The sequence below is a fragment of the Pseudopodoces humilis genome, chromosome 7, assembly GCF_049639895.1.
Source record: "Pseudopodoces humilis isolate 2021_Gansu_Grassland_sample_001 chromosome 7, ASM4963989v1, whole genome shotgun sequence".
NCBI lineage: Eukaryota > Metazoa > Chordata > Aves > Passeriformes > Paridae > Pseudopodoces > Pseudopodoces humilis.
The window spans coordinates 57721504-57736447 of NC_142206.1; the positions used below are offsets into that span (position 1 = coordinate 57721504).

Below are 14944 nucleotides of genomic sequence, written 5' to 3' on the forward strand. Positions count from 1 at the left end.
CCAGCCTCGTTTGACGCTTAAACAGCACAGCCGGGCTCTTCTTGCACGGCTTAAATCCCGCTGGGTTGAGGAGGCAACAGAGCTCAGGGTTTGGGGTGAAAAGTGCGCTCCGGACCCTCCCGTAGTTGGATACCCTAAAGGCAGGTGGAGATCCCTACTCTGCCCCCGCTCCCCGCCCTGCGATCCGACCCTTCCGTACTCCTAAAATGTAGATTATTTGCCTCTTAAAGCCCACCAGGGAAGGAGCTACCTGTAAATTGACTTGAAAAAACAGCTAAAAAATTCCTGCTACCTGCCCCATCCCTGGAATAGTCTGTAAGGAAAACCAAGGTGCATGCATTTGGGGGGGAAAGGCAGATTTAGGCATGGGGGGGCTGTAAACGCCTTGAATCCGGGTTTTAAATTCAAATTTAGACAGAGGGGGAAAAGTCACTGCCGAGACAGAAATATACCTTCCGATATAGGGCAGCAGGACTGAATTAAACTATCAAGGAGCTGAAATGCCCCTGTGCCCCCTCGGCCGCTGCCCTCGCAGGCAGCTGGAGCAGAGCGGGAGCCGGGGCATCTCCCGCTCCCAGCGCCGCCCGGCTTCCCCCAGTGCCAGGCTTCGGCTGCTAAATAAAACGAGCCAAGCAATCAGCTTACCGGGGAGGCATCTCTCTGAGGACAGAGAAGTAAACGCGATGAGACCGAGAAGACAAAAAAAGCACAGCTCAGGCGATTTAAAGATCAATGTCAAATTGTATAATATAAAATCCTTCTGCTGGGCAAAAAAGCTTAGCGCGCTCCTTGGACCTGGCGTTTGGTCTCCTCCAGCAAAACGGCCGCAAAACAAAGCGAGGGAGGCGGATGGTGGGGACAGCCACAGGCACATCGCAGGCGTCGCGATTTGGGTTAATTTCGCCCGCGTCATGGCCTTTCACTGGCATGGAGAACTGTTAATTCTCCATCTTCTCCTTGCTTTTGCCAGGTGAGGGAGGAAGCTTAGTTCCCCCGGCGAGGCTGTGCCCCAACCATTCTTCTCCCTAATATTATTTTTCCCCCCTCTCGTTCCTCTCAGAAAATTCGCCTCCAATAATCCCCAAAGCTTCAGCCCTTGGGAGAGAAGAAGCTGCGGCGATGCCGCCTCCTTCCTTCCTAGGGGACCCGCATCTCCCGCCAGCCCCGTTCCGGCTCCTCTCGCCTCATCCCGGCTCCTCCCAGCTCCCTGCCCGGCAAAAACATCACCCCCGCTCTCGGGGACCGGCTAGTTCGGCTCCTGCCGAGCTGCTGCTGAAATACCCGTGGCCTCGGAGATCTGCTCTGCGTAAACCGGCAAGCTTGAGACCGACACCGTCATTTCAAAGCAGATGCGAGGGTCGTTCACCAAATATTTTATTATGGTTTTAGGCTGCTTCATACAGTTTCGTCCTGCACATGCTCTACAAGTCACCTGTGCACATAGAGAACAAGCCAAAAATAATAATTAATAATAATAATAATAGAAAAAAATCTACCATAGCAATCATTAAATAAGTAAATAAACATTATATATATATATATATAAAAACCCTTTAAAGTAAAGCAAAACCCAACCAAAAGAACAGCGTCTTTTCAACATGGAACAGCCCCGCGGGATAAGAGCAGGGACTCAGACATTTTGCAACTTGGCGTTCGATTTTTTGATGATTTTTTTTTTTTTTAACGTTTTCTGGGCTTTCTTTAATTATTTCTTTTTAGGCATCAATTCTCCAAATCCTTCCAAATAAAGGCGACAACGATTTTAATGATTTTTTTGTTGTTGTTGCAGTCTGCTGCGGGGCTGGGAGGGAGGAGCGGGCGGGGAGCGCCCCGTACCCCGCGTTCGGCTCCCGTGCCGGGCACCGCCAGCCCCGCTGCTCCGGCCGTGTCGGCAGGCACCGGTGAGCCGGGCCTCCCTCTCGGCCCGCTTTGCCATGGCGGTGCTGTCAGATGTCACATTCACTGTCGCTGGATGTGATGGAGATGGCGGAGGTGGCCGCTTTGCTGGAGAGGCTGGCTGCGGGGCTGGAGGCGGCCCCCACCGCCTCCCCGCCGCTCTCCTCCTCCGCTTGCAGAGAGCGCACCGAGCCCTGCGTTAGGACCTGCTGCTGTAGCCTGCAAGGAAGCGGCACACACGGCATCACCGCCCGCCCTCCGCACCCCGGCACCCTCCGACAGCTCCCTGTGGCCCCCCCAGGGGCTCTCCCGACCGGCACACCCACACCGCTGCCCCCGACCTCCGGCTCGCAGCAGTTACAGCGCTGATAGGAGAGAGGAGAAGCTCGGTGGGCGCCCGGTTCCTCTGCTCTGTCTGAGAAATCGGGTGCCCACCCCAGGGTCAGCCCCGCTCCTCGACTGGCACACCCAGGGGAAAGTTGTCTCCCTCCTCCGCAGCCTGTCCCCAAACCGGGCCTCATCTTAGGGGTCAGTAATGCCCTGCAGCAGCTCCCGGGCGGCGTTTCCCGTCCAGTAGGCCTTACATCTTCCCTTAGCCGATAAAAAAGGGCTCCGGGTGACAGTACCCACGTCCCCGATGCGCGACAGCCCGGCTGAGGGGTGACAAGGGGAATTTTCCCCACCCCGGGATCCTGGGGAGGAGATAAAGGGGGAAGTCTGCTCCCTCCCCTGCTTGCTGGGGCGTCAGCTTGTGTCACCAGCGTTGGGGTAACACTGCTCATTTAGAGCCATGATTTTCTTCTGTAGCGTTTTCTTTTTTTAAATTTATATATACACATATATACATGTTGTATTTCTATTATATATTTATATATATAAAATGGGAAAAAGAACAATATCTCAAAGAATGTGCCCGGATGGCTCCAGTGGAGGAACAGGGCACGGCGGCTGTGGCAGGGCCCGCGGAGGGCATGGCCGGCTCTTCTCAGGATGGACAATCTCAAACCGGTATTTCTATGTCCGGGCAAAACTTTGAAGGGGGTTTGCCTCCCCTCAGCCCTTGAACGTGGCCCTTCTGCAGCCAGCTCCAGCCGGTGGCTCCAGGCTGCCCCTGTCCTGCTCCCCCTGTCCTGCTCCCCCACAGGGCAGCCAAGAGGGAGCCCAGGGCGGGGATCCTGCCCTATTAAATCGAAGTAATTAATAAGCCTTAGAGTTTTCCCGCTGCTCCTGCTTTATCTCTCTGCATTTCCCGGGGAGAAATCTCCCGGGCTCGTTTCCCCCATCCTCTGCTGGCAGTCTCGCACCGCCTCCCCGCAGCCTCCGGCCTCTGCGGGCGAGGGCGAAGCCTCCCAGAGGGGAACCTGTGTCCCGACGGGACGGGCAGCGCCTTCCTTACCTGTTCTTAGCGGCTGCTGCCCTGTCCCTTTGCCTGCGGTTTTTGAACCAGTTGCCCACTTGCGTGGGGGTAAGTCCCGTGGCCTGAGCCAGTTCCCGCTTTTTGCTGGGGTTGGGGTAAGGGTCCTGCAGGTACCACTCCCGCAGCAAATGCCTCGTCCTCTCCTTGAAGCAATGTGTCTTCTGCTCGCCGTCCCAGATGGTGCGGGGCAGCGGGAACTTCTTTCTCACCCGGTACTTGTCCACCGGCCCCAGGGGTCGGCCCCGCAGCTTCTCCGCCTCCTGGTAGTGTGCTTCCAGCCAGAGGGCTTGCAGTTTGGAGTGGGACTCCTTGGTGAACTTGTGGTTCTCCAGGATATGGTAGAGCTCCCGGTAGTTCCCCGTGTGGAAGGCCACGATGGCCCGGGCTCTCAGCACCGACTCGTTCTTGTTGAGCGCCTCGCAGGCCGCGGGGGCCACGGGCAGGGACCAGAGGAAGCGCCCCAGGCGCTCGATGTCCCCGCTCTCCTCCAGGGTCTCGCATACCCCGGCCACCTGCTGCGGGCTGAAATTGAGGATGGGCAGCTGGAACATGGAGGCGGGGCCGGGCTCCGCTCCGCGCTCCAAGCACCCCCGGCGATGCCCGCCGCGCACAGCCCCGCGGCGGGGAAGGGGCAGCGGCCCCGGGCCGCCCCTCGCTCCGCTGCTGCCTCCGCCGGTGCCGGCGGAGCTGCCGCGGGAGGGACGGCGGAGGGTGGAGAGGCGATGGGGACCGCTCGGCAGCTCCGGCGACTGGGGGCGGTGGGCAGGGGCGGGGCGGGGGGGGATGGAGCGAGGAGGAGGGCGGGCGGGGGGTGGGGGGGAGGAGGGAGGGAGGGAATGGAAAAAAAAAAAAAAAAAAAGGAGGAAAAAAGGAGAAGAAGAAAAAAAGGAAACCAGAAAAGGCACAAGCGCAGCTCCCCGCCGCCGCGGCGCTGCTGCGGGAGCGGCTGATTTGCTGCGGGCTCGGCAGATTGGCTCCCGGGTTTCCATGGCGGGGCTGCCACTCACTGTCAGCCGCTGCCAATCACGGCCGAAGGCCCCGCACCGCCCCGCTCCCCGCCCCGCTCCCCGCCCCGCTCCCCGCAGAGCCCCGGCCGCTCCCCGGGGACCGCGACCCCGCCGCCCTGCCCCGCCGACCCGCGCAGGGCAGAGCCGCCCCACCGCCCCGGGGAAGGCAGGCTGAGGGGAGGGGAGAGAAGGGCTCCCGCTTCAGGGTGCTGGATGCAGGTTAGAGGGAGTGGTCCCAGCGACAGGACGGCCGGGACCCCCACATCCTCCCTGGTAAAGCTGCGGGGTCCGGCCAGGTGATGCTCGCACAGAGCTCCGGGCACCCGCGGGAGGAGAGGGGAATAAGGCAAAGCTGAGAAATAGGATAAAAAATTGTCTGCGTTACAATGACAGTGATGCTGGGAGCGCCACTGACAATGGATGCGGAGGGAGGACCGCAGGAACAGCCGAGATTTAGGGAAAAACTCCCCTTCCCCATGTAGGTGACTTCCCATTTCGGTTAAGAAGAGGAATTATCTGCAGAGCCCAGCGCCCTTCCCCGTTCAACCAAAGCGTTATATTTTTTTTTGTTTTGTTTTTTAACATTTAAACCCTTATTTTTTTCGGCTGAATGGTCCTGAATAGACGCCGAGAATAGTCGCGAGGAGTGAGAAGTCATTTGTAGGTCAGGAAAGCGACTTAAAGCAGATTTCGGGAATCTTTTGAAATATTGATCACCTCGTAGTAATCATTCTGCGTGGGTTTTTTTCCCCCTCGGTACCCTGAGAGAGAGACCGCGGGGCTGGGTGCGAGGTGATCTCCGGCTGCCCCTTCGGAGAAGCGGGACCAACTCCAGACGTCTCAGGATGGGATAAAATCACTTTCTGAGCTGCAAGGATACGATTTATTTTCCGTAGAAAATTATCAAGAAGCCACTCTTTGTTCCACAAATAGCTGCTCCGTGGTAATTTCTTCCCGGGAATATTAGGGACTATGTTTGGAAGGGCAGCATATATTTTGAATTAAGCGCAATATGTTCTCCCCTCAGCTCTATGCAATGTATTTTTTTCTAGAATGCTTGTCAAAAAAATCCCTTCTTAATTTGATATCTTGTTATTGTCTCTTCCTCCCCCCTTATTTTTTTTCTCCTATTGTTTTTGTTTTCCTTTCTCCCCTTCTTTAAGAAAGCTCCTTTGCTTGTTTCCTGTAGACCGAAATTAAACAGATTTACATTTTCTCCAATCATTTCTCCACAGAAATGGAGCTGGACTGAGACTCGCTGTCTTTTCTTTAGTATCAAGTACAATTTGTCTTTTGCTTGTGAAGATTTGGTAAATCAGAAGGCAGATAGATAGCGCAGATGGTCGGAGGTGTCGGGTCAGATTATGGTACGCCTCAGTACAGTGCTAAGCTCATTCTGACGGAAAACCCTGATATTATTTTCACAGATCTACACAGTTCACTTGAAAAAAACCCTTCGAGCCATTTACATCATTTATGTGAGGCTCACAGCTAGCGGGATGGAAAAGCTTTCAATACTGCTCATTTTCATAAAACCCGACAGAGCTGGGGAGACATAAAAGCGCACACAAAACTCACGAGTTCAGAGACACTCCACAGAAACTTAAAAAAATATAAGGAGTGACTTTTCTGCTTCACCTTTACCCAAGTTTTATTTGCCGATCTACTTACGGGGGGAAAATAAAGGCGGGGGGGAGAAAAAACTAGAGAAGAGGAGAATATAATGTATAAATATTGCCGAGAGTCCTCTTCCAGCCTTCCGTCCCACCACTGTCCTCTCCGCTAGGGAAAAACAATAATTTGACCAAGTCAGCGAAAGATCCCAAATAACCTTTTCGGGCAGGAATTTAAAAAGCCTCCAGATCTCCTCGGTATGAGCATCGGGTTTCTCCAGCGAGCGGGTGAGAAGGCGGCGACCTCGGCGGCTCCGGGCGCGTCCCCGCGGGCAAGAGCGTCCCCGCCGCCCCCAGCCCAGCCCGCCGAGCCCCCGGCAGCGTCCCAGGACAGGGCTGATGGAGAAAAACCTCTGCTGGGAGAGACGTGGAGGGATAGAAAACCTGTGTTAATGGGTAGCTTATTTAGAACGGCCACATGATGATGGTGATGATAAAGATGATTACTAATGTTACTGAAGTTTTTGTTTGCTTGCTTGTTTTTCCTTTTTATTTTTTTTTCTTATTTTCTATTTTTTAAAATCATGCACATGATCTGGCGAGGGAGTTATATGGGATGCAGCCTAATGACCATGAACAGAGCAAGACAGGCTCCGTAATGAAAGCCAGGACTGTAGGCTAAAGAAATGAATCCTCATTAAGAGCAGCTCGCAGGGGCGAGGGGCTGTCCCCCAGGTCCCCAGCCTTTGTTCCCCAGAAACCTGCCCGGATGGGGCGATGCTGGCAGCACTGCTGGAAGGGGAGAGGGAGAGAAAGAAAAGCGACACCGAAATGGACCCAGGAACCTTTTGTTAACCATTTAAAGGGTCAGCCAAGGCGGAAAACCAGTCTAGCCCCAGTAGTTTTTCACCGTCTTCAGCTGGGAACGGCGGGTTTTGGGAAGTGCCACGATCCGGTGTGACTGAATTGTCCCTCTTCGGGAAAGGTTCTCGAGGCTCCTTGCTTTGTGCCACCAGGGCCGAGAGACATCAGCTTCAAGGGGGGGCCCTCCATCCCTTTCCCAGCTCTCAGGGAATTTTCTCCACGGCCGGCACCACGACAGGTTTCCCCTTGCCCCGCCGCTCCACAAGAGCTCTACCGCAGGAGCGGGCCGGGCCGCGCTTTGCCCCCGGAGCGAGACCCGCAGCGATCGCAGCGGCCCCAGCAGCGACCCCATCCCCGTGGGACGCGATGTCCGAAAAAGCCGAGGTTCCTGCCGTGCCCAAGCTCCTGGCTCAGCCCCCGTGTTTTATTAGAGCTGCGAACGAGCCTGGGGGTGCACTCGGCCGTGCCCTCTTCGTTTCGTCCCTTTCCCCCAGTTTTCTTCTTTCGCCCTCCCTCCTCCCATATCATAGAAACACTACTCTTGCATTAACAGCCGGCAATGATAACTACTTTTATTTAGGTGACAGCTTTGACCCTTGCTACAGGTAGAGTGATGAGCTAACCCTGCAGAGACAAACCCACTGGAGAACAAGAAATAAAACTGTACATGAGAAAATATTTATCAAAAATATGACCAGACATCTGTAGCATCTCGATGGCCTGCGTGGACACAGGAGTTCTGGGCTCAGGATAGGATATACTCCCCTCTCCTCAGAGCCTTAAAGCAAAAACACGCTGAGCAACATATCTGTACATCTTCGCATCAGCACTTGTCAGCTATCCTGGGTCCTAGAATCTCAGTCACTGGGGGTTATTTATCCAGACGGAGATTCCAAATGCAGCAGAGGTGCGAATACATTTTTAAAGCCCTTGATTGGCATTAAGTAGTGTATTAAAAAATACCCTCGGGAAGAAGAAGCCTCACTTTAAAGTCTCGGTAGGATTGTCAGAGATGTGGGAGTTCATTAAGAGATGCTGACCGGGAGAACCGGATCGCAGGCAGTCCCTCGGGCGGATATCTGGGAAACCAGCCGGGATTTTCCGGCCTTGGATGGGTCTCGGCAGGACCCCGGCTGGTGCCGGAGAGCGCTGCGGGACGGGCGGGGCGGGAGGAGCGGGAGGCTCCCTGTGCTCCCCCCGGCTGGCTCTTACCCCGCTCCCCCGGAGCAGGCGGGGGATGCTCAGCCAGAGGACAGTGCCCGCTGTCGCGGACAGAAAAGGTCACTGGAAATGTCAGCGCCCCTCGGGGAGAGGGGAAGGGATTTTCGGGAGCCATCCGGGCTTTGATGGAGGACTTCAAGCTCAGGATGCTGGAGTGGGGGATGCTTGGTAGGGAAACGACCTGTGTTTCGATGTGTTTCACATGCTTGCCTTATTATTTTTAAGAGTGCCATAATTGTTGAAATAACAACTATCAATTGTTTAAATTCTTCCTAAAAATGAAGTTACTTTTAAAACTGTAAGCTGCTTAATATTAGAATGAGTGGGCAGGTTGGATACTCACTTAAGCTCCTCATACCTGTTGAAAACACTGAAGAGTCCCTAAAATGCTGTTGGACTGAAAGAGATGTTCACCCACTTTCTACTCTCACACCATATTCATTAAATCTTTGTTCTTCGGTGTATTATTTAGGTTACTTGTCAAAAGAAGTATCAGGCCATGGCTGGTGTATCTGAAGTTAAAATAAAGATGCACTGAAAACTCCAAATATCTGAATTATTTTGAGATTAGTAAGGAAAGATGTTCCTTTTACAAGCCCCTGGTGAAGGCCATGGCTGCAGACAGAAAGGATCTACAGACCAAGATTAATCTTTAGTTTTCTTTTGGGTGAAACTATGAACCTGGTTTTAAAGTTTCAAATCCTTTGGGGTTTGTTTAGCTGCTGCCTTCACCTGCAGATAAATACACACACTGCCAAATCTCCTTCAATGAGATGTTCCCGTACAATCTTCAGTCTGCTTCCATCAGGATTTCACTGAAAATTTCAACAAAAGCTACAAAATCACAAAATATTCAAATAAATAGAATTGTGTTCCTCTCCTCTCCTCTCCTCTCCTCTCCTCTCCTCTCCTCTCCTCTCCTCTCCTCTCCTCTCCTCTCCTCTCCTCTCCCCTCCTCTCCTCTCCTCTCCCTGGGTCTCCTCTCCCCTCCTCTCCTTTACTCTCCTCTCCCTGCGTCTCCTCTCCTCTCCTCTCCTCTCCTCTCCTCTCCTCTCCTCTCCTCTCCTCTCCTCTCCTCTCCTCTCCTCTCCTCTCCTCTCCTCTCCTCTCATCATCTCCTCTCCTCTCCTCTCCTCTCCTCACCTCTCCTCTCCTCTCCTCTCCTCTCCTCTCCTCTCCTCTCCTCTCCTCTCCTCTCCTCTCCTTTTACATTCGAGTCCTTTAAATATTACAACTTCTCCCAGGATGGGGATGAAGGTTGTCACGGAATTTATTTAGCAGAAAGCAGGAAATGAGGACAATTTGCAGGTTTGGGGGAGGTGAAGAACCACAGTCAGATACACAGAAGTGTCTAAATGTTTCTGGGGCTGCAGCCAGGAGAAATCCCTGGCCTGGGCGCTGGCACTGAGCTGGACTCCAGCCCTTCCTGGAGGTGATTCGCTGTGGTTGAAGTCTGCTCAGGAACTGGAGTATCTCTTTTCTTGGGAGGGAGCTCCTCCACAGCTTTGGGTACCATGTGGGAGTCAGGCACCACGCTGGGCTTGGAAACAGGTTTGGGGCCACGGCTGAAGGTGAGCATCTGCTTGGGTTACAGCATTACAGTGTTGCTTCAAGGAGAAAATTTACCCAGGAGCATGTCCTTCATGAGGACAGGAACCTTCTATCCCTTATCCTGATAAGTCAGGCAGCGACACTTCCCTGCTTTCTTCTGGCCGGGTGTCTCCAGAGACCTCCCCAAACTCGATCACAGGTACTGCTAGAGGCACTGGGTGCCCTGTGCTCTCTGCTGGGTTTCCATCAGCTGGAACAGCCGGCCATCAGGACTGGGGGGAGCCGCCAGAACACAGGAGAGGGGCATGAAGCTCAACGAGAGTCGGCACTGGGGCCGTCCACTAACAGGATGATGGGTTTGGCTGTCTGCCAGCAGTGGGGAGAAGGTTTGGGAGCCTTTTCTGAGCTCTGACTTGACTACGTTTCTTTTCAGAGTAAAGCAACCCATTCATCGCTGATTAGAGATGATACTATGAAAGAGCCCTTCCTTCTTGCCATCGGTTATGAAAGTGGCTGTTTATGGCTTTGGGGTGAGTTGGGGACTTTTTAGAGGGATTCTGCTGGGAAGAGAAAACAAACAAGTCTGAACCAGCGGCATACAAAGCTCCCCTTTCTGCAGCTTCAGAAGGCTTTTTTTTTTTTTTTTTTGGTGGGTACAGAGTGATAACCTCGGCTTGGGAGTCCTTATAATAAATAGATGGGTAAAGGAGCTCCTGGGCCTTGCCAAGCCCCGGTGGGAACATGCCGTAGGGGGAATTAACCGGGAAGTCCCTGCTGGATTTATCCAAAGCCTGTTGAACTGACTGCCCACCTTCCGGGTGAACTGGGGTCCTCGGATCTGTGGGAACCTCAGCCTTCCTTGGCACTGCTACTTCAATTACCGGGACACGGCGAGGTTTTAGTGAGCATCATTGAAGTTACCTGCTATTCTGCTGTTAAATTGCCATTTCGAGAAGTTTAGAGGGTCTTTAAGGAATTGCTTAAGGCAGGATAAAGCTTTGAAGCCATTTCTCCTTGGGAAAACATTGAATGTTTTGGGAAGATGGAGTGGCAAATGCAGAGCCCCAGGGGCATCTAGGAATTAGAGTGTCCCTAGGGAGCAGGGCAAGGAGGCGGCTCTCACCCTCCGGGACAGGCAGGGAAATAGGTGAGAGATGTTCTTGGAAAGGACAGAGCCTCACAGAGCAGAGACCGTAGACAACTGGCTTCCAAAAGAACATTCCTTTCCATATCCCTCTCTTTTTTATTCCCCTTCCTCATGTCTGACCTGAAGCCAGGTAGGTCAGCTATTTCTCTTTGAAGCTGAGTTTCTTGTTGGTTGAATTGTTCTGAAAGCAGCATTGCATCTGACTGATGCCTGGGCTGCAGTTGACAGGGAGAATTTTCTGTGTATCTCTCTTCAGTCCCGTTTCTATTTCTCTATCCTTTCTTCTTTCACTGGCAGATTTCTTTTCCCCCTCTCGAGTTTATACCCTACCCTCAATTTATTTCCCTTTGCTTATTGATAATATTAAATCCATCCTCTGCCTCAATTTGGAGTAAAAAACAACCAAGTGCGGAGGGAAGCATCATGTTCTAGTTTCTTGCACACCGGGACTGTGCATTTTTGCCTTGTGATTCTGCACTTCCATAAACAAACACACACAATTTTATGAGCACAACTTGTGTTGAGGCAAGCGTCGGCATTCCCCAGCATCCTTAGCGTGAATCACTGTTCCGGGATGAGAAGGGAGATGTTTTAATGCCTTTTTGAACTATCTGAGGGTCGGGCCCATGAAGGCTTGAGGGAAGGAGGATTTAGGCTGATCTCCACCTGCTGGTTCAGCAACACGAGTGGGACCTGAAGGGTTGGATAAAGCACGTTACATTCTACAGCTCCTTATTTTTGTGCCACATCCCGATGCGTTTATGTGTGTAATTAACCCCCAGCAGGTTTCCAGACGATGTCCCCTTCTAGAGGCGCTGCCTCCTCTCCCCGCCCGGCCACCGCCCGCCTGCGCGCTGCCCCCGGTAGATGGAGCATCCTCATCGCTTTTCGCCCGAAGCCCTCAGAAATGTTGGTCTTTCCCTCAGAAATGTTGGTCTTTCCCTCAGAAGTCCCGCAGTTCAGGCAAACGGGTGGTCTGGGGGCACGCGCGGCCCGCCGATGTGTCCCTGGGGGAGCGGAGCTCCGCGGCCGCTGGCGACAAGGCCGCCCGGCCGGCGCTGCGTTTGTTCGGCTGGGTTAACGGGCTCAGCTCTTTCTCCCGACCGCCGAAGCTGCTTCGGGCTTGCCCGATTACCCCGGCTGCCAGCACCCCCGGCACGGAGCGCGGTGGGCAGGTGGCACCTGCCGCCCTCCCCGCACCCTTGGCCGGGGCTGAAGTGCACCGGGACGCGGGGGCTGCCCCGCGGGGCGTGGCCGGCGCTCAGGGGCAGCGCCCGCCGGTCAGCGGGGCTTTGGCCCCTTCGTCCTTGGGTGAGTCTCTGGACGGCTCTTTGCTCTTTCCCTTCTGGCAGCGACCGAGACAATGCGGGGCGTTCTGGTCCCTTTCCCAGTGCTGATGGCTCCTCAAAGGCAGAGGGTCCCGGCCCCGCTCTCCGCCCTGAGAAACTCGGGCCCCGTTTCTCACGCCGCCATTTTGTGGCCCTCCTCCGCAGCCCCTGAGGTGTCCCACAGGATTGAAGTTCCCTCCATCATTTTTTCACTTTGAAAAGCGAAAAATAGTTTTAATTTTTAAATCCCAGGACTTTAGGGAGTAATCTGCAGCAAAAGCCTTTTGTCTGGTATGTGCTGGACTAAGAAAATTGTGGCAATCCAATGGGTGCTTCCTTCAGGTCAGCTCATGGGGTTCAGGTCTTCTCCAGGGTTTCCTATAACAGTGTGGTAAAAGAAAGACAGAGGACCATAATCAACACGATGAGAGGCACATTTTAATTTTATTCTATCAACAGAAATAAAAAGTCGCAAAATGTAAGGTCTTACAAATTTCAAGAAGATTCAAACAACCAGTCCCTTTACAGTCATAAACAGTAATAAATAGCATGGGAAAAGCACAGGTTTGCTCTCAAAAGAACCTCCCTAAAAGGAAAATTATTCGTAAGACCCAACTGGAATTAATGCTGTTTCACAACCTACGGCTGGTAGAATCGAGATGTAGATTTTAAGGAAGATATTTACCTCACAGGTTATGGGTATTTTCCACCTTTTAATGAAGAACCTGGCTGTTGCCAGATGGGTTACTGAGAAGTGGCATTATTAATGTTAGTGCTATAAAGGCTTGAGGCCATGTCAGGCAGTTTGCTTGTGGGTTCTGTACCAATGCAATCTTCTAATAGTTAAAACTTTTTTTTCTGTGATCGAATTCTGTATAATTACATAAATGCCATGCAAAAATGCACAATAATACTTTTCTCCTGGTAGCGTTCTGAATAGCCCCGCTAGAAAGAATAGATGCACTCTGAAGCTGGTTTACCCAGGTGCGTGTGTTACATATTTATATTTAACAAAAATATCAGCCTCATAGGAGAGTTTCCTCTGAATCTGTCATCCTGAGTTGGCTGATGGTTTGATGCTACTTTTCTGCAGTATGTCCAAGAATAAGTCATTGCTACAGTCATATCCTGGAAGACATCAGATGTCAAAAGTTTGTTGCAGACTGGTGTTACCTACTGTTTTTAAAATCTGCAAACACCGTATATATTACCAGTGCAATTGAATCTCTCAGCCCTTTCTGCTAGTGACACCTGTATCCTCTTAATTCACAGCACAGAATAGCGTTTGACATTTGCACTTACACTACTTCATTTTAGCAATACCAGAATAACAAGTATTTTACATATGCATGCTTTCTGAAGCACTATTTTCTGCAACTTTACCCTTTTCATAATTTTGTTGTAAAACTACAGTAAAAGAAAATAAACACTTTAATTCTCTCTACAAAAGTATTAGTACTATTCTATAAAAATATTCAAAAGATAAAATTATTTGTATTTTTATGTGATAATAGTTTCTATCTAATAATATACAGCTATACAGTCTGTCCTATCCATGAAATATGTGTTGCAATTTATAAAACAATAAATAAAATTTCTTTGCCCCAGTATCTTTTAGTTTTTATGGGAAGGTTGAGAAAACCAGGTAAGAAACACTGTTAAAATGTTTCTATAGAACAACTTCTTAATACATGCTCCAAACTGTATTTTCTTTTTCATAGTAAGGAATTACTTTGGATTTTTTTTCACATGGTGTGAAAGCAAAAATATTCTGCCTTGATCTGTGGCTTGAGGTGGCATTTCCCAATATTTTTCCTAGTATTTTCAGAAGATTTTTTATTTGCTACCTTAAGTGTTTCCAGGCACTAGGAACTAGGATTTCAATCTTTTAAATACATTTGGTAAAACTATTATCTCTTTCTCGGAGTTTTTATCACAGCCTGTGCTAATCCAGTCACTTGGATTAGGTGTTCTGATCCTCCCTTAACTATGAGACAAATTCATTTCTGCCAAACACCCAGCGTTTTAAACGCTGCCTCCGCCCCCTCCCGCTCCCACAGCCTCAGTGCTGCAGGATGTAGCCTTAATGCCAATTTAGTTAAATTCTGCAGTTGTTTTCTGTTCCACTTTATCCTGGATTAGGATCTCATCCTCATCACCAATTTGTCGTGGCTTTGCTTCTCTCGCAGTGTGATGGGGAAGCCACTGTGGGACAGTTAAAGCCCGGACAACTTCACTCACTGTTGATGCACCTGAGCCAACGCGCTGTGTCCAGAGTGTTCTGATGAGGGGTGTTTGAATCCCTTTTAGAGATCACCTCCCATCTCTTTAAAAACTCATAACTGAATTTCTGCACACAGCAGCACGGAACAAACAGAATAAAGAATTTATAACAATCCGTTTTCCATTTGATGAGAATTCTGTCTTTAAGCACACTTGGCATTCATACACCTTTGATTTAAATGGACTTGGTGGTTGTACAGGAGGAGTGTGCAGGATGCTGAAGGAATTTTTCCATCAGCAGCACTGCAGTCCATAGGCTTAGTAACTAGCTGGGGTTCAGGCTACACATTTTATATACAAACATCTTTCCTTGTGTTCTTCATTGCCTTCTAAGAACATTAAGCCTCTCAAACAGAACTGCTCCAGAAGCAACGCTTTACCTAAATTATAAATCTCATTTTTTCCTAACTGTGGTTTAGACTCTTAGTAGTCCCTTAGCACCATTAGTGAGAAATTTGGTTCCACTAGATAGTAATTCAAATGCAATTAAAACTACATTTCTCCCTTTTATATTAAAATGTGTGGTATTGTCTTGCAATTTTGACTTGTTTATTCTATCAACAAGGCTTTTGACTGTGTAAATCCTTGATTTACATTTTTCTTTTGAAGTTTAAACA

At 50.9% G+C, this 14944-nt stretch overlaps 1 protein-coding gene across 1 annotated transcript; it reads right to left on the reverse strand.

Moving 5' to 3' along the window:
- Positions 1-1617: 1617 nt before the first annotated feature.
- Positions 1618-3891, reverse strand: SIX6 (SIX homeobox 6). The gene is made up of 2 exons (XM_005520043.2): positions 3293-3891; positions 1618-2115 (listed from the first exon to the last, which is right to left on the reverse strand). The coding sequence occupies exons 1-2, from the start codon at positions 3862-3864 to the stop codon at positions 1947-1949; spliced, it is 741 nt and encodes a 246-aa protein (XP_005520100.1). The 5' UTR covers positions 3865-3891; the 3' UTR covers positions 1618-1946.
- Positions 3892-14944: the final 11053 nt, after the last annotated feature.